The sequence below is a fragment of the Somniosus microcephalus genome, chromosome 27 (genome assembly GCF_052327205.1).
Source record: "Somniosus microcephalus isolate GS21.2 chromosome 27, FLI_Smic_1.0, whole genome shotgun sequence".
Classification (NCBI taxonomy): domain Eukaryota; kingdom Metazoa; phylum Chordata; class Chondrichthyes; order Squaliformes; family Somniosidae; genus Somniosus; species Somniosus microcephalus.
The window spans coordinates 2,963,073-2,987,112 of record NC_141013.1 but is presented as its reverse complement, the minus strand read 5'-3'; the positions used below and the strand labels follow the sequence as shown (position 1 = coordinate 2,987,112).

Below are 24,040 nucleotides of genomic sequence, written 5' to 3'. Positions count from 1 at the left end.
CCCTGATAAGAGCATATGCAACGTGCTGAGAGCATTGGTAGTTCAATGCTCTAAAATGCAGAATTCTAAAAAATGGTAAATGATTACAACGGATGCAGCTGGTATTTAAAATATGTTAATGAAGGAACTACGGTGTCAGCCGTGGCTCAGTGGGTAGCAGCCTCGCCTCTGAGTCAGGAGGTTGTGGGTTCAAGTCCCACTCCAGAGACTTGAGCACAAAAATCCAGGCTAACACTCCCAGTGCAGTACGAGGGAGTGCTGCACTGTCGGAGGTGCCGTCTTTCGGATGAGACGTTAAACCGAGGCCCCGTCTGCTCTCTCAGGTGGATGTAAAAGATCCCACGGCACTATAATCGAAGAAGAGCAGGGGAGTTCTCCCCAGTGTCCTGGGGCCAATATTTATCCCTCAATCAACATCACTAAAACAGATGATCTGGTCATTATCACATTGCTGTTTGTGGGAGCTTACTGTGCGCAAATTGGCTGCCGTGTTTCCTACATTACAACAGTGACTACACTTCAAAAGTACTTCATTGGCTGTAAAGTGCTTTGGGACATCCTGAGATAGTGAAAGGTGCTATAGAAATGCAAGTCTTTCTTTCTTTTTGACTAAGTGGCACAGTGAATCAGAACAAAGTCCCTTTTTTCTGTGGTGGAAGTTTGGAACTGCTGAGATGGTGCTTGTAAGATGCTCATAAAATGACTTAACCAAGTGCCCAATGGGCATGTTCATAGCACTCAAAGACCAAAAATGGGTGGCTGGAATGGGAAATGTGACACTGATTCAACAGCGGATGCTCCTGTGAGATTAAAGTCCACTGCTGGATGGGGCAGAGGGGGATTTAAGCTGCTTTTAACCCATTCAATCCCATACCTGTCATTCAAGCATTGCAGAGTACATTAAATAGTCCATTGCCAGCACTAACATGCCCCTCACTGAAGTCTAACTCATTTTACAACTGACTCTTAAAAACATCTGACAATCCACATTTCTGTAGATCTGCTTCCACAATTCTGAAAATATAATTGGGCCAAATTGTGTCAAAGGTTTTAGAAATGAGAAGTCTTCAGAAAACTGCTGTTTCAAGGAAGGGTTTTAAACAAGATCCCTTCTGCATCCCTCCTAGTTTCCAGTGAACAGATATTTTCAGTAACACTACTGCCATCTAGGGGCAACAATAAAGAATTACCATAAAAAAACATTTCCTTGACTGGAGAAAGCCATGGTATTCATTAGATTGACTGTAGTAATAACTGGAGAATAAGGAGGAGAAATAAAAAGTGATGAAATGACCAGAAGTGGAAAAGTAGAAAGAGAAACAGATGTGAAGGAGGAGGGCAGAAAGAGAAACAAGGTAAGGAGTAGACAAAGAAACCTTTTTTGCAGACTTACCACTACCAGTATCTTTTGGCTAGAGGTTGAGTGTTTTTTTTTAAGTGACAACTGAATTGAATAGCTTTTGATGATATTTGTTAAGGATTGACAAGTTGTTTGACGGAAGATGGGTTTAAACATGTACAAATATTTTGCTCCAGAGCTTCAAGTTATTGCTCAAGTGTGCCATTCCGAGCACCTCTGGAAAATGCAGTGAACACAATTTTATCATTCTCCCAACCTCCAGTGTCCTCCCAGTCTTCGGACCTCACTGGAGTGCTCCCCTTAGACACCAATTCTCTTTCCCCAATGCTCGAAGGCCTGGATTCACAACATACCCCATCCTTGCCCCTACTACCACCCCCCTCACCGTGACTGCTGCCAGAGCCAAGCCACCTCCAAGACCCTTGACCACACAATCTTACAGCAACATTCTAGCTCATTCAGTGAGCCCAATTACGTAGCACAGAAGTGGTCAATACCTTAAACGACACAACAAACACGCCGTCTGTTTCACTCCCATACTTCTGAATGGCTTCCACATCTTCGGTTACCATAACAACTGGCATCAGTCCTGCAAGATGATTATAATACCAGACTGTGGCATAGTAAATGCACCTAGAACAAATAATTAGCATTTTTATTATTTCCTTTGCATGAGTGAAATAACAAGCATGATGTTTAGGGATGCGGAGCATGGCAGGGCTCTCAGTACTGATCAACTTCCAGCTCAGAACTCCTTTCTCCCCAATTTTAATTTTCTCCCAATCACAATCCAGCAAACAAACATTCCTTGAGATACATTAAACAAATCCCTCCACGACAGAACCCTAAAAATAAAATTTATCACATAACACATCAAAAAAAATCCACAAATTTACCCATAAACTTCTGCCCTTCCACAAATTATACTCCCCCCCCCCCCCGCCCCCCAGGCCTCTGACCATCCTGGAATCCAGCCCATTACCTCCCACACTTCACAATCCCCACCTCCCACACTTCACAATCCCCACCTCCCACACTTCACAATCCCCACCTCCCACACTTCACAATCCCCACCTCCCACACTTCACAATCCCCACCTCCCACACTTCACAATCCCCATCCAGTCAACTGACTTTACTCATTTGAAAGCCTTCTACAATTGCACCCAAGTCCGCCGCACACCGTATTCAAATATAAAAAGACAACAGTTGCATATATCCCAATGAGACTATGATACCAAAGAGCCACCACACCTCACAACTATGTGAAGAAGTTGCTCCTGCCCTCTGTTCTAAATCTCTTACATTTAATCTTGTACTTATAGCCCCTCATTCTTGACCCCCTCAACTAACAGTCTGCTTCTATCTACCCTGTCCCATGCTTGGTGTTCATAAGCCATTATAGCCGTGTAGACTATTTCAATCCTTTGATTAGAATTACAGCTGCAGCAGTTCCTGATCAACTACAAGTTACTTCTTACAATCCTGAAATGTGAATGTTGCCCAGCAATTTCTGTTTAAACAAAAGTTATACACAAAATTTTACAGTAAACACAATATTTCTAAAAAGTTAAAAACATCAAGTTGAATTTCAACCACAAACCTGGTCTGCCATTTTTCTAGAGGTTCCCCTTGCTCTCTTGGTACATACGAGTACAGCTGGAATTCATTGAAGAACATAACACATTCGTGACGAGCATCCTTCAGCAGGTTCCGCAGCTTGTTGTACTGTCTGCAATGAAACAGCCGGTGAGTGTGACCAGGTCAGCTCCAATGGTTTTTCCATCCTTGTTCGTCTTTAAAAATGTATCATTCTCTTCCTATGTTTTTCCTTCATCGCACCTTTAGATCCTATCACCTGTGTCATTAGAGAACAGGGAGGCAGGTTCCCAGCTCTGACTACACAGCTCTGTAGCCAGTTACCAGGTGTTGCACAGACATTTGGGGTTGTCTCTTTTTGCTGCGCTCCCTCCCTGTCCAAACCATGGAAGTTTAAAAAGTAGAATAGTTAAACCTTTCCTCTCACCGGCTTTCTTTATCCAAATCCCATAATAACTCAGGATGAGAGGGAATGGGAATGCTGGGAGTTTCTTTTTTTTTTAAGGTTATGAATCCTCTTTTTCTTCTCTAGGCTTGTTTCTCCACATCACACACATCCAGGCCTTGAACTATGCCACTCTGAACTGGTCACTATGACATCTACAAAAATAACTCCAATTTTCCCCATCTCCTTATGGCAGAGCTCCCAGCCTTTGTCAGGTGCTTCCTCATAGTATCTGACCGAGATAAGGAACTTGGCAGTGTGGGGGACTTGCATGGACAAACCTCAATCCCAAAACTCCACATGTTGGTGCTCCTATACACTGATTTGCCTCACTGCTAGCAAGGAGATAGTTCAGACCTACAATATCATATGGCTCTTTCATCTGCATACATGGCACCTGGGAGGTGGGAAGGAAAACAACATTCGAATATGCTTTTAGTCACTCAGGGCTACCTTTATCAGAAACAAGCTAAAAAGTAGGACCTCGAAGGTAGTAATCTCTGGATTACTACCAGTGCCACGTGCTAGTAAGAGTACAGAGAACAGGATAGTTAGGCTAAATACGTGGCTTGAGCAGTGGTGTAAGAGGGAGGGTTTTAAATTTTTGAGGCATTGGAACCAGTTTTGTGGTAGGTGTGACCTATACAAAAGGGACGGTCTACACCTGTGCAGAGATGGAACTGATGTTCTCGGGGTAATTTTTGATAAAGCAGTTCGGGAGCATTTAAACTAGTATGGCAGGGGGCTAGAAACCTATGTAGTGAAATAGAGGAAAGTGAAAGGCAGACAGAAATAAATGGTAAAAGGGTGAGGAACAAAAAACAAAGGGCCAAACTAATTCATAAAAAATGTGAGCATAAAAAAAGCCTGAGGGTTTTATACCTTAATGCGAGAAGCATCAGGAACAAGGTAGATGAATTAGCTGTGGAAATAGAGGTTAATAATTATGATCTAATTGGGATTACGGAAACATGGTTGCAGGGTGAGCAGGGCTGGGAGCTTAACATACAGGGGTATTCAGTATTTAGGAAGGATCGACAAAAAAGAAAGGGAGGAGGGGTAGCATTGCTAGTAAAAGAGGGGATAAATGCAATTGAAAGGAAGGATATTAACTCAGTTAATACAGAATCTATATGGGTGGAGCTAAGAAATAGCGAGGGGCGAAAAACATTAATAGGAGTGGTATATAGGCCTCCAAATAGTAAAATAGAGGTTAGGGAGGGCATCACGAGGGAAATTAGAGAAGCGTGCAATAAGAGCACAGCTGTCATCATAGGTGACTTTAACTTACATATAGATTGGACTAGCCTAATCAGTAAAAATAATGAGGAGGAGGAATTCCTTGAGTGTTTAAGGGATGGTTATCTGGATCAATATGTCGAGGAACCAACTCGGGAACAGGCTATATTGGACTGGGTACTGTGCAATGAGAAGGGACTAATCAGTAATCTTGTTGTACGGGGACCCTTGGGTCAGAGCGATCATAACATGATCGATTTCTCACTCGAAATGGAGAGCGAAGAAATTGACTCAGAGACTAAGGTCCTGAATTTAAACAAGGGGAATTATGATGCCATGAGACGGGAACTGAGTAGGTCTGATTGGACAACGTTCCTGAGAGGACTGGAGGTAGATAAACAATGGCAAACATTTAAAGATAGAATGACAAAATTGCAAAAATTGTTTATACCAATCTGGCATAAAAGGAAATCTAAAAAGGTGACTCAACCGTGGATAACAGGGGAAATTAGAGACAGCATAAAATCCAAAGATAGGGCGTATAAAATAGCCAAAAAAAGCGCCAGAGCGGAAGATTGGGAACAGTTTAAGATAGAGCAAAGGAGGGCAAAGGGCATGATCAAGAGGGGCAAAATAGCTTACGAAAACAAGCTGGCGGAAAATATAAAAACTAACTCCAAAAGCTTTTATAAATATATCAAAAGGAAAAGACTGGTGAAAACCAAAGTTGGTCCATTGCAGTCAGATACGGGGGAATATATAATGGGAAATAAGGAAATGGCAGATCAACTAAATGCATACTTTGGGTCAGTCTTTACGAAGGAAGACACAAAAAACCTCCCTGGGATATCGGGAAAAATAGGGACATTGGCAAAGGAGGAACTGACGCAAATCAATATCTCTAAGGATATGGTGTTAAGGAAGCTAAAGGGATTGAAGGTGGACAAATCCCCAGGGCCTGATAACATGCATCCTAGGGTACTGAAGGAGGTGGCCCTAGAGATAGCGGATGCACTAAGGATGATTTTTCAGAATTCATTAGACTCGGGAACAGTGCCGATGGATTGGAGGGTAGCTAACGTTACCCCACTATTCAAAAAGGGGGGTAGGGAAAAAGCAGGTAATTACAGACCTGTAAGCCTTACATCAGTTGTGGGCAAAATGCTGGAGTCCATCATTAAGGATGAAATAGCGGAGCACTTAGCAAATGGGGACAGGATAGGACAGAGTCAACATGGATTTACAAAGGGTAAATCGTGCTTGACTAATCTATTGGAATTTTTTGAGGGAGTAACTGGTAGAATAGATGGGGGAGAGCCAGTAGATGTGGTGTACCTGGACTTCCAAAAGGCCTTCGATAAGGTCCCACATAAAAGATTAGCATGGAAAATTGAGGCTCATGGGATAAAGGGGAAAGTTTTGGCGTGGATAGGGAACTGGCTGTCAGATAGAAAACAGAGAGTTGGAATAAACGGCTCATTTTCTGAATGGCAGGCAGTAACAAGTGGGGTACCACAGGGATCTGTCCTGGGCCCCCAGCTGTTCACAATTTACATTAATGACCTGGATCAGGGAGTCGGATGCAGCATTTCCAAATTTGCAGACGACACTAAACTAGGAGGTGGGGTGGGCTCAGAGGAAGAGACCAGGAAGCTCCAGAGCGATTTGGACAGACTGGGCGATTGGGCGGATAAATGGCAGATGCACTATAATGTGGACAAGTGCGAAGTTATCCACCTTGGGTGCAGGAACGGGAGGGCAAATTATTATTTAAATGGCAATAGATTGGGAGAGGGGGAAGTACAGAGAGACCTGGGTGTTCTTGTACACCAGTCACTGAAGGCGAGCATGCAGGTGCAACAGGCGGTCAAGAAGGCAAACGGTATGCTGGCCTTCATAGCAAAAGGGTTAGAATACAGGAACAGGGATACCTTGCTGCAGCTGTACAGGGCACTGGTGAGACCACACCTCGAGTACTGTGTACAGTTTTGGTCGCCTCATCTGAGGAAGGATGTTCTTGCCATGGAGGGGGTGCAGCGGCGATTCACCAGGCTGATACCAGGAATGGCGGGAATGACCTATGAGGAGAGACTATGTAGTTTAGGGATGTACACACTGGAGTTTAGAAGATTGAGAGGGGACCTCATAGAAGTGTATAAAATTCTGACAGGTCTAGACAGACTGGATGCAGAAGGAATGTTTCCCTTGGCGGGTGAAAACAGAACTAGAGGACATAATTTAAGGATAAGGGCTAAACCATTTAGGACAGAGATGAGGGGGAATTTCTTCACTCAGAGAGTGGTGAACCTGTGGAACTCATTGCCACAGAGGGCAGTGTACGCCAGCTCATTAAATATATTTAAGAGGGAATTAGATATATTTCTACGGGCAAAAGGGGTTAAGGGTTACGGAGAGAAGGCGGGGACGGGATACTGAATTAAAGGATCAGCCATGATCTCATTAAATGGCGGAGCAGGCACGAAGGGCCGAATGGCCTACTCCTGCTCCTATCTTCTATGTATCTATGTATCTATGTAAACTGTTCACCTGGATTTGCAGCAGAGCTCTGTAATGCAGAAAGCAATATACTGCAGTGCATTAACCGAGGAGGAGAAACTCTTTTTGCTTAAACAAAAATATCCATATAAATCTTGACACATAAATGATCAGATCTCACGTGGCACGACTTGCATTAAGTCAGATGGTACGCTGTCCAAAGGAGCACACTTCCGACAATGCAGCACTCCCTCAATACTGTACGGGTGTCAACCTAGATTATGTGTTGAGGCTCCAAAGCGGGTCTCAAACGCATAACCCTCCGACTTGGAGGCAAAAGTGCTGCCAACTGAGCCAAGCTGACACTGGCATTTTCTGTTTTTATTTCAGTATTTTAATGGGTATGTCCCCTCAGTCACACTACCAGCGCTGTATGTCCTGTGCCACAGGGTAGGTGGGCTCTGCACACGTACATTTAATCACATGTGCAAACCAGTGTCAGAATGTTGGTGACATTTTGTGTTAATGAAGGCCGGTTTTCCTGTTATTCTTACGAACATTAAAAAGGGAGAAGTAGTCCGCTGTATCTTTTTAAAGCTCATATTGTGTAATCCTGTTCTGACTGAGTTGAAGTGTGCTAATGTAATACCACTATTGATTTGCCTTTATATTGTAATAATGTTAACTTTTAGTTTTTGTTTGTTAGGTAGGGGAGGAAGATTCTTAAATGGTAATGGGCTAAATCTTGCTGGAAAAAAAACAGCGTTAACTTTCTGTGGCGAGTTTAATGGCAATTAATGTGCAAATCCAACAAGTTCTTAAAAATAACAGGGAGGCTACGGGTGAGATGCCGTTTGATTTATGCTGCTCCGCCGTTTGCCTCGCACAATCAGCAAGTTCTGGAGATTCACAACTCACGGCCAGTCAATCATCCCCTGAACTTGCTGGCTGATTTGCGCATTAATAAATCCGCACATCGTTAACACGACGTTCATTTCCCGGGAAGATTTGGCCCATTATCTTTAAAGTTTCTGAAGAATGTGGTGGGGGAGAAATCAAGCTGGTGATGAATGGTACAGGATCAGACAGACTTATAATTAGCACTTTCACTTGGTGATATAGCAATATGTAATGAGAATTTCATTTTGATAAGATAACAAAATAAAGGAGTTATACTGATCTCGTTAGCCCAAAGGAAAAAAAAAGAGCTCGTTAGTAAGGAAATCAACTTATTAACTGAAGAAATTGATATGGCATGGATTTCAATTAGATTCGCCTTATACAGAGTTGTATTTTAACTTTTGGTATAATCATGTAATGTGGAGACATACTGAGGGTCACCTAGTAGGGGTAAGAGATAAGCAGCCCGAGAAAGTGGAAAACACGATGTTTACATCTGCACCCATATCAATCAATAGAAGTCGTGTAAATTACCCATTACTCACTACACTGCAGTTTAAAGGTGTAAAGCTATGCACGTGAACAAGACATGATCAGGTCTGTGTAGCTTGCCATATATTGATATTCTGATAAGGAAAGTGGCAGAGTGTAATGTGGATTTGGATTCGGAGGACTTGATCAACATAAATACTGAGTTCAGAACTGTAACGCATTAGAGTCTCCAACCATCAAGTGTGATTGTAAGTACTAAAGTGTATACCCAAGTACTATTGCATGTATTATATACTTAACAAAACGATGAATACTTGACCTCAATGTTTCAAGAACCTTATTGATTTTGAGGAATAGGTAGAACATCTAATCATAAATAAAAACCATCCTCCAACAATCCTGCTTGCCAAAATGTAATCATCTTCAAGCGGGAGTGGAAGATGCCTGTGCGTGAATTATTTTAACGTGGGGTGGCCGTTGCACACCAGCTCCCACACGGGCTTGACAGAGCAAGGTCTTGGTCCAATGGCAAGGGGATCCAAGACGATTGGAGACCAGGCTCTGCTACATCGGCCTACTGTCAACAAGGGCAGACGTTGATGATGAAATCCAACACCGCCTTCAGTGTGCCAGTGCAGCCTTCGGTCGCCTGAGGAAGAGAGTGTTTGAAGACCGGGACCTCAAACCCGGCACTAAGCTCATGGTCTACAGGGCAGTAGTGATACCCGCCCTCCTGTATGCTTCAAAGACATGGACCATGTACAGCAGGCACCTCAAAGCACTGGAGGTGTACCACCAACGCAGCATCCGCAAGATCCTGCAAATCCATTGGCAGGATAGGCGCACCAACGTCAGTGTTCTCGCTCAGGCCAACATCCCCAGCATCGGAGCTCTGACCACGCTCGATCAGCTCCAATGGACGGGCCACATCATCCACATGCCCGATACGAAACTTCCAAAACAAGCGCTCTACTCAGAGCTCCGGCACAGCAAGAGAGCCCCAGGTGGGCAGAGGAAATGCTTCAAGGACACCCTCAAAGCCTCCTTGAAAAAGTGCAACATCCCCACCGACACCTGGGAATCCCTGGCCCAAGAGCGCGCAAAGTGGAGGAGAAGCATCCGGGAAGGCGCTGAACACCTCGAGTCTCTGCGCCGGGAGCAAGCGGAAGCCAAGCGCAGGCAGCGCAAGTCAACCCAGGCACCCCACCCACCCACCCCTTCAACCACCGTCTGCCCCACCTGTGACAGAGGCTGTAGGTCCCACATTGGACTCATCAGTCACCTGAGAACTCATTTTTAGTGTGGAAGCAAGTCATCCTCGGTTCCGAGGGACTGCCTAAGAAGAAGGTAGCTTCAAACTAGTTACACCAACTGATTTCCATTGAAAGGGAAAGCAATTTGACATATAAGCACCATAACAGAGACTCACACAGAATGTTCCTCTTTCACCTCTAACAACATTTGCTGATTTGGCAGAAAAGGTTCTACTGACTACAGTTATTTTTAACAAGTCCAGAATCCCATACCAGCGAAAAGTTTTCCAATCCGGCTAGTTTCAAGCACCTTTGGGCGTATCACTACATTAAAGGCACTAAATAAATGCAAGTTGTTGTTCCTTAAATTATAAACAACATTCCCATTATCGTAGAATGCCCCTGTTTTAGAAAAGGTCAAACTGTAATAAAATAAAACAAATAATTTGAGAAAGGAGATGAACTTTAAAGTCCTTACAGACAGCTGTGGAAATAGCACAGAAGCTGGCTGGCACCAGCAGGTCCAGCTAGCCATACTGCGCACGGTGGGAATTAAATGAACAACGGGGACAAAATGAACTGCAATCTGTTAAGTTGACGATCTTTGATTAAAATAGCCCAAGGCTTTTAACAGACGCTCAATCCTGGAGGGGAACTTTCCCAAAATGTCATTAGGAAGTTAATTTAACTGATTGCAGATTTAACCGTTTGATGACTTCAGTACATATTGCTTCTTGAAAATCAAAAATACAACCTAGTTCTTTTGGTTTATTTAAAAATTACTCCAATATCAAGACATTTCGTTTGACTGCATATATTTTGCAAATGTTTTTGTAAAAAATCTTATATTTTCTCCATCTCCTGTTTTGAACCACACATCATTCCCTCATGCATCAAACAGATACCGTGTATAGTTTTAAAGCATCAGTAGCCAATTTAGAGATCAGAAAGTAAGGCTGCCTGGCCACATACAAGCAGGTCCGCTGAATACTGTCCACGTAAGCAACAACAACTTGTTTTTATAAAGCACCTTTAACATGCAAAACCTCCCACGGAACTTTACAGCGCAGTAGTGAGAGGAACAGAATGTCATACTAGAGAAGTTAGCACAGTGTGCCAACGACTTAGGCAAATAGAAGCGATTTGAAAACGTTTTTTTAAAGGATGAAAGAGTAGAGAAATGGAGGGGTTTAGGAGAGCAGGGCCCCTACCACCAATGGAGGGGTGAGGGACGGATACACAGGAAACCTTGGGAGCCAAGCTCAGCTGCTGTCAAATTTCTAAATTTAACACTTTGTCCAGGTCTTGGTAAAGGTGCCATATGTGAACGTGGAAATCTAGGTCGCATTTTTCAGAGCAACTTATCAGAAAGGTAACAAGTTTAGCATGCTGTACACCGCCACACTACATTATTCCCCGACACACTAGGCAAGGAGGTTCACCCTCATAATTCCCCACACAAGTTCCCTGTATTTACTGTGCTGTTGGAGGAATCATTGAGTGGAAATCAAATCCTTCTACAGGATGGGAGGTAACAGAGATGAGTTTGAGGGGCCAGGGTTTGAAAACCGAAGGAAGGATTTTAAATTTAATGTGCTGGAGGACAGGGAGACATTGTAGGTCATCGAAGACGTGAGTGGTGGGAAATGGACAGAATGAGGGACAAGATGGAATCTATGGAGTATGGACGAAGGAAGACCAGTGAGGAAAGCACTGCAATGACTGTACAATAGCAAAATACTGTGGATGCTGGAAATCTGAAATAACAACAGAAAACGCTGGAAAAACTCAGCAGGCCAGGCAGCATCCGTGGAGAGAGAAACAGAGTTAACGTTTCAGGTCTGTGACCTTTCGTCAGAACTGGAAAAAAGCAGGAAATGGAAAGCAAGTTTAGGGCTGGGAAAAGGGGGAGGGGATGAAGGAACAAAAGGGAAGGTCAGTGATAGGATAGAAAGCAGGAGCGATTAAGAGACATTGAGAGACATTAAGAGATATTTAAGGCGAGAAGAGGTGGTAATGGGACAGGTTAAGAAACAAAGGATGGCTCTAGATGAAGTGTGAATTGCGCTGGCAGAATGAAGGACAGCTGCCATGTGGGAGGGAAGAAAAAAGACCAAACAAAAAGTGTGGATAAAAAAAAGAAAATATATATATGTGATGTGATAGGGGCCGAGGTTATGGTCTGAAATTGTTGAACTCTATGTTGAGTCCAGAAGGCTGTAGAGTGCCTAATCGAAAAGATGAGCTTCCGTGGAACAATGCAAGAGGCCGAGGATGGTGAGGTCTGAGTGGGAATGGGGCGGTGAATTAAAGTGACAGGCCACCGGGAGCTCGGGGTCCCCCTTACAGACTGAACGGAGGTGTTCCGCAAAGCGGTCACCCAATCTGCGTTTGGTCTCCCCAGTGTAGAGGAGTCCAGATCGTGAGCAGCGAGTACAGTATACTAGATTGCAAGAAGTACAAGTAAATCGCTGTTTCACCTGGAAGGGGTGATTGGGGCCCTGGACAGTGGGAAGGTATAAGGGAATGTGTTGCATTTCCTGCGCTTGCATGGGAAGGTGCCAGGCGAAGGGGAAGGGGTGCTGGGGGCGGTAGAGGAGTGGACTAGGGTGTCGTGGAGGGAGCAGTCCCTACGGAATGCTGAAAGGGGAGGTGAGGGGAAGATGTGTTTGGTGGTGGGATCATGCTGGAGGTGGCGGAAATGGCAGAGGATGATCCGTTGAATGTGGAGGTTGGTGGGATGAAAGGTGATGACAAGGGTATCTCTATCGTGGTTCCGGGAGGGAGGGGCAGGTGTGAGGGCAGAAGTGTGGGAAATAGAACGGACACGGTCGAGGGCCGTATCAACCACAGTAGAGGGGAATCCTCGGTTGAGGAAAAAGGAAGACATGTCGGAAGCACTGGTGTGGAAGGTGGCATCGTCGAAGCAGATGTGGCGGAGACGGAGAAACTGGGAGAATGGAATAGAGTCCTTACAGGAGGCGGGGTGGGAGGAAGTGTAGTCCAGGTAGCTGTGGGAGTCAGTGGGCTTGTAGTGAATATTGGTCATCCTATCACTGACTTTTCCTTTTGTTCCTTCATCCCCTCCCCCTTTTCCCAACCCCTAAACTTGCTTTCCATTTCCTGCTTTTTTCCAGTTCTGATGAAAAGGTCTTCGACCTGAAACGTTAACTCTGTTTCTCTCTCCACGGATGCTGCCCGGCCTGCTGAGTTTTTCCAGCGTTTTCTGTTGTTATTACTGCAATGATTGTGTCTGGAGGCGACAAAAGCACAGATAAGGGTTTTCAGTAACAGGGGGCTGAGATACAGTTGGAGATGGGCAACGTCGCAGAGGTTAAAATAAGCAGTCTTTGTGAGGGAGAGGACGTGGGATTTGAAGCTCAGTTCAGGTTCGAATGCGGCATCAATCTTATTCAGCCCGAGCAAGTTGCCAGGGAGGAGGAGGGAGTTAGTGGCAAGGGGACAGAATTAATGATGGATACCAAGTTCAATGATAACCATCTTTCTGGTGTTCAGCTAAAGGAAGTTGTAACTCATCCATGACTTGGAGTTTATCCTCAAACTCATCTCTGTTACCTCCCATCCTGTAGAAGGATTTGATTTCCACTCAATGATTTTTCCAACAGCACAACAAATACAGGGAACTTGTGTGGGGAATTATGAGGGTGAACTTCCTTGCATAGTGTGTCGGGGAATAATGTAGTGTGGCGGTGTACAGCATGCTAAACTTGTTACCTTTCTGATAAGTTGCTCTGAAAAATGCGACCTAGATTTCCACGTTCACATATGGCACCTTTACCAAGACCTGGACAAAGTGTTAAATTTAGAAATTTGACAGCAGCTGAGCTTGGCTCCCAAGGTTTCTTAGCTGGGAGCTACTGGCAGGGAAAGTAATAGAACAGGACACAGTAACATTCTGGTATTTTTCAAGGCTTGATTTAAAAAGGACAAATTTTGTTTCTCCACAAAAAAGGAGTTACAGAGCAATGGTTTCTCAACTGGGATTGTCATTATTTTATGTACTTCATGTAGCCAACATGGATTCAGAGGGGAATATGCTCCCTCACCAACCTAGCTGTACCTGCTGGTACCCGTAAGCCTGTGGTATTTCCACTGCAGTCTTTAAGGACTTTAAAGTTCCTCTTACGTGTCAGCCATGGCTCAGTTAGTAGCACTCTCACCTCTGATTCAGAAGGTTATGGGTTCAAGTCCGACTCCAGAGACTTGAGCACAAAATCCAGGCTGACACTCCAGGGCAGTACTGAGGGAGTGCTGTACTGTCGGAGGTGCCGTCTTTCAGATGAGACGTTAAACCGAGGCCCCGTCTGCCCTCTCAGATGGACGTAAAAGATCCCATGGCACTATTTCGAAGAAGAGCAGGGGAGTTTTCTCCGGTCTACTGGGCCAATATTTATCCCTCAATCAACATCATTAAAACAGATTATCTGGTCATGAACACATTGCTGTTTGTGGGACCTTGCTGTGTGCAAATTGGCTGCCACGTTTCCTACATTACAACAGTGACTACACTTCAAAAGTACTTCATTGGCTGTAAAATTATTACAGGGCTTGATAGGATGGATGCTGGGAGAATGTTTCCCTTGGCTGGGGAGTCTAGAACCAGGGGCCACAGCTTCAGGATAAAGGGTAGGCCATTCAGGAGTGAGATGAGAAGAAATTTCTTCACACAGAGGGTGGCGAATCTTTGAAATTCTCTACCCCAGAGGGCTGTGGAGGCTCAGTCATTGGGTATATTCAAAACAGAAGTCGATAGATTTCTGACTAGTAAGGGCATCAAGGGATATGGTGATAGGGCCGGTGAATGGAGTTGAGGCAGAAGATCAGCCATGATCACACTGAATGGCGGAGCAGGCTCGAAGGGCCAAATGGCCTACTCCTGCTCCTGTTTCTTATGTTCTTATAAGTGCTTTGGGATTCAGATTCAGATTAGATTTATTTGCCATATGTAACAAGTACAATGGAATGCTTGTTCCCTGTAGGGACGCGTCAGCTATACATACAGCGCCGCGTTCAGAGTCAGTACAATGGCTTCCCGTGGCAGTGGGAGCACGATGTCCCTCAGCCGCTCCGTCCTCCTCTTCACCGCGGCCTCCTCCTCACTGTTGCCGGCTCCACGTGTGGTGGCCTGCTTCTCCCGCTCTGGCCACCATGCCCGGCTCCCCTCCTCCCATCCGGACTGCGAGTTACCCGAAATGGAGCTGCCGGCCGACGTGCTGCAGCTTGTCGTTGAGTCTGCTGCTGCTGCTTGTTGCGCTGCGCTCCTCTGCCCGACTCGCCGAACACATCGTCGGGATGTGAATGCTCCAATGCGGCCTCCTCTTCACCGTCACCGGCTCCACGGTCTACTTCTCTCTCTCCCGGGTCGGCCTATGGCCGCCATGCTCGGCTCCCCTCCTCCCAGTCGGAATTCCTTCCCGCCGAGGAGCTGCCAGCCGATGTGCTCCAGCGGGTCGGCTTGGCTGCTGCTGCTGCTCACCGCGCTGCGCTGCCTCTGCCCGACTCGCCGAGCACCTCACTCCGGTTGCGGGAGCGAGTGGCGAGAGCTGGCCGCCCGAAACAGGGAGAGCGATCTCAGCACCGGGCTGTCACGGCCGCCATCTTGGGGTCGTGAAAGGCGCTATAGAAATGCAAGTCTTTCCTTCTTTTCCTGAGGAAGTGACAACCCAAGTGGATTGTGAACAATCCTAGACTTCCAAAAGGCCTTTAACAAAGTTCCACATGTAAATGCAAAGCCTTAGGGATTCAGGGTAAACCCTGGGAATGGAGAAGCAATTTACTGAAAAGTAGCAAACAACAATTACTTGTCAGAGGAGTTATATCAGTTACTGGTGGAGGTGTGGGGAGTTCTAAGGTGCCTCAAGGCTTGGTGTTGTGACCACTATTATTTCTATTTTAACTCGATGCAATGTGGAATTAAATTTGCAGATTATACCAAACTAGGCAGCACAGTGGAATTAGAGGATGCAGCTCAGAAATTACAGAATGACTTGAATAAAATACGTAAGAGGGCAGAACAACAGCAGGCGAAATTTAATGCAGTGTAAAGTACTGCACATAGGAAAAAGTGCGAGAGAAACACAAGTACTCCATGAATTGTGTTAAAATAACTAAGAATGAAGCCAAAAGACACCTAGTAGGCTCATCACTCAGTAAGTCCAACCTACACAGAGCAGCAATCCATGAGGCCAATTGAAAGTTAAATTACATAGCTAAAACAGTGGAATACAGGGCAGAGGAAGTTGTGACTAAACTGTATTGTGCTCTGGTCAGACGGCATCTTGAGTAATGCGTCCAATTTTAGTCACCAACATAGAAGGGAGACATTGAAGCACTGGAGGCAGTGCAGGAAAGAGGCACAAGGCTAATCCCTATTGTCAAAGGGCTGAATTACGAGGAAAAACTGGAAAAAGTTAAGCTTTTCATTCTAGAAATGCAGCACCCGAGATCTTTTCTTATAGAGGTACACAAGATAGTTAAGGGAATTGAAAAAAAAATGTATTTGTTCCTGGGATGCGGGCGTCGCTGGCAAGGCCAGCCTTTATTGCGCATCCCTAGTTGCCCTGGAGAAGGTGGTGATGAACCACCTTCTTGAACTGCTGCAGTCCTTGTGGTGAAGGTGCTCCCACAGGTAAATCCAGGATATTACTTTAAGCTAAATTGAGAGAGTAGAACAAGGAGGCATAAATTTAAACTAGTAAAAAGTAAATTTAGGACTAATGTCAGAAAAACGGAAAACATTTCTCACACAAAGAGTGACCAATGTATAGAATAAAAGTCCCGGAAGAGTAGTGGAGGCAAAAACCGTGGAATTTTTGATTTGTTCTGGGAATGTGGGCAGCACTGGCAAGGCTGTATTTACTGCCCACCCCTAGTTGTCCTAAGATGGTGGTGGGATTTCGTGAACAAAGGCAGTCTATCTGCCAATGGTGTTCCCACAATGCTATTAAGCCAGGAATTCGAGGAGATTGACCCAGCAATGCTGAAGGAACGGCAATACAAGTCCAAATCAGAATGCAACTTGGAGGGGAATTTGGAGGCGATGGTGTTCCCATGACATTGCTGCGCTTGTCCTTCTCGGTAGTAGAGGTCACTGGGGAAGGAGGTGCTGTTGGAAGTATCCTTCGTGAGTTTGTGCAGGGCATCCTGTAGATTGTACATACTGCAGCCACAATGCACCAGTGATGGAGGGGGTGGACATATAATCTAGTGGCAGCGGCACCAATCAAGCAAACTGTTCTGTCCTAAGATGTGCTGAATGGCCTTCATTTGTAACTACCTTGTGAGTTATGTACTGTAAACAATAATGTACTCAACAACAACTTGTATTTATATAGCGCCTTTAACGTAGTAAAATGTCCCAAGGCGCTTCACAGGAGTATTAAAAGACAAAAAATTTGACACCGATCCACATAAGGAGAAATTAGGGCAGGTGACCAAAAGCTTGGTCAGAGGTAGGTTTTAAGGAGCGTCTTAAAGGAGGAAAGAGAGGTAGAGAGGCGGAGAGGTTTAGGCAGGGAATTCCAGAGCTTAGGGCCCAGGCAATAGACGGCACGGCCACCAATGGTTGAGCGATTATAATCAAGGGTGCTCAAGAAGGCAGAATTGGAGGAGCGCAGAGGGGGGGGGGGTTGTGGGGCTGAAGGAGATTACAGAGATAGGGAGGGGCGAGGCCATGGAGGGTTTTGAAAACAAGGATGAGAATTTTGAAATGGAGGCGTTACTTAACCGGGAGCCAATGTAGGTCAGCGAGCACAGGGGTGATGGGTGAACGAGACTTGGTGCGAATTAACTCAATAGTTAATTGAAGTTAGAGAGAGGGAGAGAGAGAGCAAGAGACAATGGCATTACTAAATAGGACAATGGGGAGAAGGAGAGAAAAAGATCAACAGGCAGATATACACAGAGCAGGGCAAAGCAGAGAAAGAACATTTCACAATTCTTACTCAGGCTGCATATGAGATTTCAACATTGCAAAATCTGAGAAGGTCATGTGTATATAAATGAAAAAAACCAGTTCATATTGCAGCATGAACACTCACCCAGCAGTCACTGTGGCATCTTTTCCCTCAGGCTCAAAAGATGCCATGAAATCTGATGGGAAAATGTTCTTGTTATGGGTCTGGAGTACAGGTTCAATAAATCAAAAAAAAATTAAAGTCTCCAAACCACACCAAGGCATTTTGCACTTGATGAGGTTATTACATGCACTGTATAGGTGTACAGGATAAAGAATCTTGTATAATACTTTACTGAGAAGGCTATGCCTCTTAAACCTAACATGATAATAAGAAACTCTAGCAGCATTCAATGAACTGTGAAACATTCCTGCCTCTGAGCAATTTTGATTATATTTTAACCAGCTTTGTATAGGGGTCAATTAAAAAAAAATTCTTAGCATTCCTATTTCCCAATATATAAAACAAACTGCATTTTTTTTAGCAAACTGAATAAATAATACATTTCTTCATTTTATACAGCGAGTTGTGATCTGGAATGCGCTGCCTGAAAGGGCGGTAGAAGCAGATTCAATAGCAACATTAAAAAGGGAATTGGATAAATACTTGGAGAAAAAAATTACAGGGCTATGGGGAAAGAGCAGGGGAGTGGGATTAATTGGATAGCTCTACCAAAGAGCCGGCACAGGCACGATGGGCTGAATGGCCTCCTTCTGTGCTGCAACATTCTAGGATTAATTTTCAACATACACATTTACTGGGCAGTGGGAGGAAGTCAATCAGAAGCAACAACCATCATATAGAAATTGGAAAACGTAACATTTTCCCACTAACAAAATGCATCCTTTTACAATCACAGCTGATCTTTCCGCTTGCTGCTTTACTAAAACCAGTGAAATCTTTACATAAAACAGGACGCTGCGGAACAGTACAGGTGTGCATCCAGGATCCTTCACAGAGTTACCAACCTCAAGCATACTGTCCTGGGAAGGCATTCCCCCCACAGTTCCACCCTCTATCATAGCATCCAGTGGCCAGCTGCAAATGGCACTGACAACCACCTTCTGATAATCTGGCAACAAATTCCCCACCATCTCAGCTAGTGGGGGGAATGGTGTATGGCAAGAACATGGAAAAGGGACATTTTTAAAAATGTTTTATACTTTGATTTGAAATAAGATTCTCCTTCTAAGACAAAGTTGCATTTCACGAAAGCTGGAAGCCCCGTAATACACGCGCTGATTTGTGTGCTCGGCATTCAAAACACAGCTGGCGCTACTAATAGTGCCCGATTACTGTGATAGGCTCATTGACAATCTTGTCAATATCCATTTATCCCATTCTAGGTAAGTGACAAGCATCAAAATTCACACATCCATTGACTCACATTATTAATGAAGCTGGTTCAATTTAGCCTCTTGGTTTGAGAATTGATATACCCTGTATTTAGTCTCTGCTTGTGGCTTCATTCAAAGTTATCAGTCTCTAGAAAGTAAATGGTTCCTACATGGAGTACATTATTCTTCAACATCCCATTATAAAATAAACAACGTTTTGTTGAGTGGATAGAATTCCCCTGTAATCTACAGTGCATTATACCCAGTTAAAACTGGAGTTAATAAATCAAAACAGAGACTAATACTGCCTGATGGCCATCACAGCCCGAAGACACAAGAACCTCCCAACAATAAGAAATTGAATGTGCAATCTTCCTCTGGTGCTCCCCAAGGTTGACTAGCATGCCAATGCTTACTACTGTGGGTCATCTGTGAATGGTCACATAAGTGGATACAGGAAGGCAGCACCTATGGGGCTGTAAACCAGCACTTCACTGCTTCAGGCGTGTTTAGCACCTGTCAGCATCCTTCCTGATCTTGGCCAACAACCCTGACACTCAAGCACATCTAATAAAAGTTCAGCAGAGGCTAAAGTTTGAGAACCAGCTGACACCATTCAAAGGCATAGCGGCGGCTTCCACATGTATGCCAACAACACACAGCTCTACCTCTCCATTAGCTCACAAGCATCTCCACTACCTCTGTGCTGTCAGTCCCATATCCAGACTTGGATGAACCATAACTTCCTCCACGTGTCAGCCTTGGCTCAGTGGGTAGCATTCTCTCCTGAGTCAGAAGGGTGTGGGTTCAAGCCCCACTCCGGGTACAGACTCAATCCCCCTCCCAACTACCATCTTAGGCGGAACCAGACTGTTTATAACTTTGGCTGCTGTTTGACCCCATAATCTTGTTCCTACTTCCACCTCTGTAACAGCATCTGTCTCCATCTCTACCTCAGCCCACCAGCTGCTGAAATCCTCATCCTTGCTTTGTCACCTCCAGACTCGATTACTGCAATGCTCACATGGCTGGCCTCCCATTCTCCACCCTCCATAAACTCTGCAGCCCATATCCTGTTACACACCAGGTCACGCTTATCCGTAACACCCATCCTCGCTGATCTACATTAACTTCTGCCCCCCCCCCCGGTCTCAAATTTAACATTCTCATCTTTGTGTTCAAATCGCACCATCACCTTGACCCTTCCCGTCTCTGTAACCTCCTCTAGCCTTATAACCGCAACCCCCCACACTCTCTGTTACTCTGACTCTGGTCTATTTTCCCCTCCTTCACCCTGCCACTAATGGCTGTGCTTTCAGGCACCTAGGCCACACAATGGAACTTTATCCGTAAACCCTTCTATTTCTCCACCTCCCTCTCCTCTTTTAAGACCCATTTTTTGACCAAGCCTTTGGCCACCCTTCTTGTCAGTTTTCCTTGCACTTCTGTGAAGTGCCTTCTCACAATTTTCGATGTTAATGGTGCTATATAATTGCAAATTGTTGCTGTTGAATGCAAATGAATTGAAAATTTGAGAAGAACAAGCTAAAGTTACAATCTGCATTGCTCCCTCAGTTGCAAATCACAGTTAAAAACAATTACAGGACTGGAGATTTTTTGTTCCATCCTGTAATTGTCCCATGCTTTATATAATCTTTAGAACCATCAAACCTTCCACAGATAGATAACCAGCACTAACCGGCGTCCCTTCTGGTGCTGGACAGCCTGACAGGCTGTCTGCATGAAGACAATGCCTCTCAATTCCGGAAACTCGAGTATCTCCAGATAATCTTGTACCACTTTCCAGTCAGGTATCACATAATGAGTTGCACTTTCCGACAGCAATTTCCCTTCTGAAACATTAAGTTAATATAGAATTAAGCAAATAGAATAAAAAATGAAAATTCCAGTTTAACAATGTTAGTTGCAGGAAAAAAACTAGATTTTCAGATAAGACCTTAAACTGGTGTCTGCCTGTTCAAATAAATAAATGTAAATAACCCGTGACATTATCTGAAAGTTCAGGGAGTTCACTCAATGTCCTGGCCAACATCCCTCCCTCAACCAACATCATCAGATTAGCCAGTTATTCATTTAGTTGTTGTTTGTAAGATCTTTGTGTGTAAATTGGCTGCCATATTTATTTACATACCAACACTGACGGCACTTCAAAAAATAATTCATCCGTTGTGTAGCATATTGGGGCATCCCGAGGACATGAAAAAGAGCTTTATAGGTTAGAAATTCCACCCGATCCCGATCATCTATTTTTAAAGTATTATCTTATTTAATTCTTACTGTGTCAGCCTTGGCTCAGTGGGTAGCACTCGCGACTCTGAGTAAGGTCATGGGTTCAAGTCCCACTCCAGAGTGGAACACAAAAATCTAGGCTGATACTCCAGTGCACTGTCGGAGGGGCAGTACTGAGGGGGCCCTGCGCTGTCGGAGGGGCAGTACTGAGGGTGCCCTGCGCTGTCGGAGGGGCAGTACTGAGGGAGTGCTGCGATGTCGGAGGGGCAGTACTGAGGGAGCCCTGTGCTGTCAGAGGGGCAGTACTGAGGGAGCCCTGTGCTGTCGGAGGGGCAGTACTGAGGGAGTGCTGCGCTGTCGGAGGGGCAGTACTGAGGGAGCCCTGTGCTGTCAGAGGGGCAGTACTGAGGGAGCCCTGTGCTGTCGGAGGGGCAGTACTGAGGGAGTGCTGCGCTGTCGGAGGGGCAGTACTGAGGGAGCCCTGTGCTGTCAGAGGGGCAGTACTGAGGGAGCCCTGTGCTGTCAGAGGGGCAGTACTGAGGGAGTGCTGCGCTGTCGGAGGGGCAGTACTGAGGGAGCCCTGTGCTGTCAGAGGGGCAGTACTGAGGGAGCCCTGTGCTGTCAGAGGGGCAGTACTGAGGGAGCCGTGCGCTGTCAGAGGGGCAGTACTGAGAGAGCGCTGCGCTGTCGGATTGGCAGTACTGAGGGTCCCCTGCACTGTCGGAGGGGCAGTACTGAGAGCGCCGCACTACCGAAGGGTCAGTACTGATGGAGCGTCGCATTGTCAGAGGGGCACTATCGGAGGGGCAGTACTGAGGGAGCGCCGCACTATCGGAGGGGCAGTACAGAGGGAGCGCCGCACTGCCGGAGACGCTGTACTGAGGGAGGGAGGGAGGGAGTGCCGGAGGGGCAGTACCGAGGGAGCGCCGCACTGTCGGAGGGGCTGTACTGAGGGAGCGCCGCACTGTCGGAGGGGCAGTACAGAGGGAGCGCCGCACTGCTGGAGGGGCAGTGCTGAGGGAGGGAGTGCCAGGCTGCCGGAAGGGCAATATTGAGGGAGTGCTGCACTGTCGGAGGTGCCGTCTTTCAGATGAGACATTAAACCGAGGCCCCCAGGTGAATGTAAAAGATCCCATGGCCGCTATTTTCAAGAAGAGCAGGGGGAGTTCTCCCCAGTGTCCTGGGGCCAATATTTATCCCTGAACCAACATCACTAAAAGAAAAACCCAGATTATCTGGTCATTATCACGTTGCTGTTTGTGGGATCTTGCTGTGCGCAAATTGGCTGCTGTGTTTCCCGCATTACAACATTCAAAAGTGCTTCATTGGCTTTAAAGCGCTTTGGGACGTCCTGAAATGCAAGTCTGTCTTTTCTCTTTGAGTCTAACAGCGGCTGGAGTATGATGTAAAGTTATTGGGCTCCCCTCTTTACCATTGTGGCACTGAGCCTGGCACCGGGAGCTGTGACAGGGCACCGACTCCCTCAGGTAATGCTCCCTCACAACGCGAACGGATCGACCCTTGCAGCTCCTCAGGTGCAGCACCTTCTCCGTCTTTATCATCGTGCCCGTGCCGCCACCGGCGGCCGTCAGCCGGAGCTTTATTTGACTTTTCCGAGCCGCCTCCCCGCCCAGTGCGCTCGGACAGCCGCCGCCGAGCCGCGCGCGCTCCTGCCGCCCATTCTCGGCCCGCCTCACCCGGAACTGCTTCCCCCCTCGCCTCGCCTCACCCGGAAATGGAGGGCGGCACTGCGGGGCAAAGCGAACACGCATGCGCGGCCCTTACACAGGTCCCATACAAATTGCAACAAGTTCTCTTCCTGCAGGCTTCAACAACAACAACTTGTGTGTTTAGATAGCGCCTCTAATGTAGTAAAACGTCACAAGGCGCTGCACAGGAGTATTGTAAGACAAAAAAAAATTGACACCGAGCCACATAAGGAGAAATTAGAAATAGCAACAGAAAATGCTGGAAAAATTCAGCAGGCCAGGCAGCATCCGTGGAGAGGTTCTGTAGAAGGGTTTCAACCTGAAACGTTGACTCTATTTCTCTCTCCACGGATGTCGCCTGGCCTGCTGAGTTTTTCCAGCATTTTCTGTTGTTATTTCGGATTTCCAGCATCCGCAATATTTTGCTATCGTAAGGAGAAATTAAGGCAGGTGACCAAAAGCTTGGTCAAAGAGGTAGGTTTTAAAGAGCGTCTTAAAAGAGGAAAGAAAGTGTAGTGTATGTAACTGTTCTACCTTTAAGAGAACTATTGTATGTAACCGTCCACCTTTAAGAGAACTATGTATATTTTTCCACTCCTTTCCTCCCCCCCCCCTTTCCTTTTGTTTCTCTCTCACACCTGGCAGCTATCTTTTGCCCTGCCAGTACACTTTACACCTAATCCCAGCATATTACCATCTCGTCTAGCTTCTAATCTCTTTTACTTCTTTTGGTTCTTTCATTCTTTTGTCCGATCGCAGCCCTGCCTTCGATCTAGTTCCTTTTCTCTCCAGTTTTGAAGAAGGGTCAAACCCGAAACGTCAACTCAAATTTCTCTCCACGGATGTTGCCTGACCTGCTGAGTTTTTCCAGCATTTTCTGTTATTTTTTATTTTAGGTGTGGCACTACTTTATCTTGGCTGCTGTATACTGTAATACCGACGGTGACCACACCGGTATATAAGTGCTGTGTCAGGATTTATTGGG

At 45.7% G+C, this 24,040-nt stretch overlaps 1 protein-coding gene across 5 annotated transcripts in view; it reads right to left on the bottom strand.

The window, feature by feature from the left end:
• Positions 1-23,071, bottom strand: part of dis3l (DIS3 like exosome 3'-5' exoribonuclease) — a 47,312-nt gene extending 24,241 nt beyond the window's left edge. For 2 of the 5 annotated variants that reach the window (XM_085968350.1, XM_085968352.1), the window contains exons 1-4: positions 22,779-23,061; positions 20,796-20,949; positions 2,963-3,091; positions 1,858-1,993 (exon numbers count right to left, since the gene is read on the bottom strand). In XM_085968350.1, the coding sequence (XP_085824476.1) occupies positions 1,858-1,993; positions 2,963-3,091; positions 20,796-20,949; positions 22,779-22,908 (549 nt within the window). In that variant the 5' untranslated portion in view covers positions 22,909-23,061. Of the gene's footprint in view, positions 1-1,857; positions 1,994-2,962; positions 3,092-17,843; positions 17,896-20,795; positions 20,950-22,778 lie in introns of those variants that run through there. The other 3 variants (XR_015073766.1, XM_085968353.1, XM_085968351.1) reach the window with 3 other exon arrangements.
• Between the last annotated feature and the right edge of the window lie 969 nt (positions 23,072-24,040).